The 1,811-nt window shown below is 43.3% G+C and overlaps 1 protein-coding gene across 4 annotated transcripts in view; it reads left to right on the plus strand.

The window, feature by feature from the left end:
- Nucleotides 1-1,811, plus strand: part of Ccnl2 (cyclin L2) — a 12,354-nt gene that overhangs the window by 9,213 nt on the left and 1,330 nt on the right. For 3 of the 4 annotated variants that reach the window (XM_021159707.2, XM_029476312.1, XM_021159709.2), the window contains 2 exons: nucleotides 368-479; nucleotides 565-657. In XM_021159707.2, coding sequence (XP_021015366.1) covers nucleotides 368-479; nucleotides 565-657 — 205 coding nt within the window. The remainder of the gene's footprint in view (nucleotides 1-367; nucleotides 480-564; nucleotides 658-1,811) is intronic. The other variant, XM_021159708.2, reaches the window with a different exon arrangement.

Consider the following 1,811-nt stretch of genomic DNA (forward strand, 5'->3'; position numbering starts at 1 on the left):
CCTGGAACTCACTTTGTAGACCAGGCTGGCCTCGAACTCAGAAATCCACCTGCCTCTGCTTCCCGAGTGCTGGGATTAAAGGCTTGTGCCACCACACCCGGCTTTATTTCCTTTTTTTTCATCACATTTACCAAGTTGACTTGTCAACTGATTTAAGTTTTTAATCTCACACGCCAGGATTATATTGTTAGAACACAGAATATGACACTTAACTCACTGGGCTCTGAGGAAAATTGGTCTTAACAGAATACCTGTCTTAGTCTTGCATGTTGATTGATTCTTGTCCCAGGGTCTTGTCTTACGTTGCTAGTGTGTTTTGTATTGAAGAAATGTCTGATTATGACTTTTAATTTATTACTTGATTCAGTAGAATCCCCAAAAGAAGGTAAAGGAAGCAAGTCTTCCCCACTCTCTGTAAAGAATGCCAAACGGAAAATGGAAGGCCCAAAGAAAGCCAAGGGTGACAGCCCTATAAATGGGTAAGGTGCTTATTGTTGGTTGCCTAGATAGACATTGGAAGCTGAAGATGCTCCAGGTCTGTAACAATTCTTTTCCTGTTTGCAGCTTGCTGAAAGGGCAGGAGAGTCGAAGTCAAAGCAGGAGTCGTGAGCAGAGCTACTCAAGGTCCCCATCACGGTCTGCTTCTCCAAAGAGAAGGTCTGTGTCTGGAATTGACCCATAAGACCCTAACCTGGTGTTTTCTCAGGGTAATAGGAGAGGACATAGATGTCTCTTGGCATAGTAGAAACATTGGCTCTTGCTTGTTTGTTTGACTGTTTTGAGAGACAGGGTTTCTCTGTGTAGCCCTGGGTTTCCTAGACCAGCCTGACCCTGAATCCTTTATCTCTTTGTTTAATAATTTATTTTTATTTTATGTGTATTGGTGTTTTACCTGTATGTACATCTGTGAGGGTGTCAGATTTCCTGGAACAGGAGTTACAAGATAGTTTTGAGCTGCCATGTAGGCGCTGGGAATTGAACCTGGGTCCTTTGATAGACCAGTCAGTGCTTTTAGCCACTGAGCTATCTCTATAACCCTGGGTTTGGTTTTTTTTTGTTTGTTTAAGGTTTTTGTTTTTTTTTTTTTTAATTTATGTATATGAGTACACTGTAGCTGTCTTCAGATACACCAGAAGAGGGCATGTGATCCCATTATAGATGGTTGTGAGCCACCATGTGGTTGCTGGTAACTGAACTCAGGACCTCAGGAAGAGCATCCAGTGTTCTTAACCGCTGAGCCATCTCTCCACCCCTAGCCCTGGGTTTTTAAATTTTATGTTCTTCCCTTTGTTTTTTGAGACAGGGTTTCTTTTCTGTAGTCTAGTCCTGGCTGTTCTCAGAACTCATTCTGTAGAGCAGACTGGCCTCAAACTCAGAGATCTACCTCCCTTTGTCTCCAATGTGTTTGGATTAAAGATGTGCACTACCACACCCAGGGGGTTGATGGCTCTTAACCTGATTGGTTCTTCATTCTTTGAACTTAAGAGTCTTTGCTGTCTGCTGGTAGTGGCACACACATTTAGTCCCAGTACTTAGGAAAAAGAAGCAGTCAGAGTTTTGAGTTTGAGGCCAGCCTGGTCTACAGAATGAATTCCAGGATGACCAGGACTACACAGATAAATCCTGTTTAGAAAAACAGGGTTTGTGTTTGTGTATTTATATATTTCTTTAAAAGGGGAGCTCCTAGCTGGGCGGTGGTGGCGCATACCTTTAATCCCAGCATTTGAGGCAGGCGGATTTCTGCGTTCCAGGACAGCCAGGGCTACACAGAGAAGACCTGTCTCAAAAAAAAAAAAAAAGGGGGGGGGGGG

This window comes from Mus caroli, chromosome 4, assembly GCF_900094665.2.
Source record: "Mus caroli chromosome 4, CAROLI_EIJ_v1.1, whole genome shotgun sequence".
Classification (NCBI taxonomy): Eukaryota; Metazoa; Chordata; class Mammalia; order Rodentia; family Muridae; genus Mus; species Mus caroli.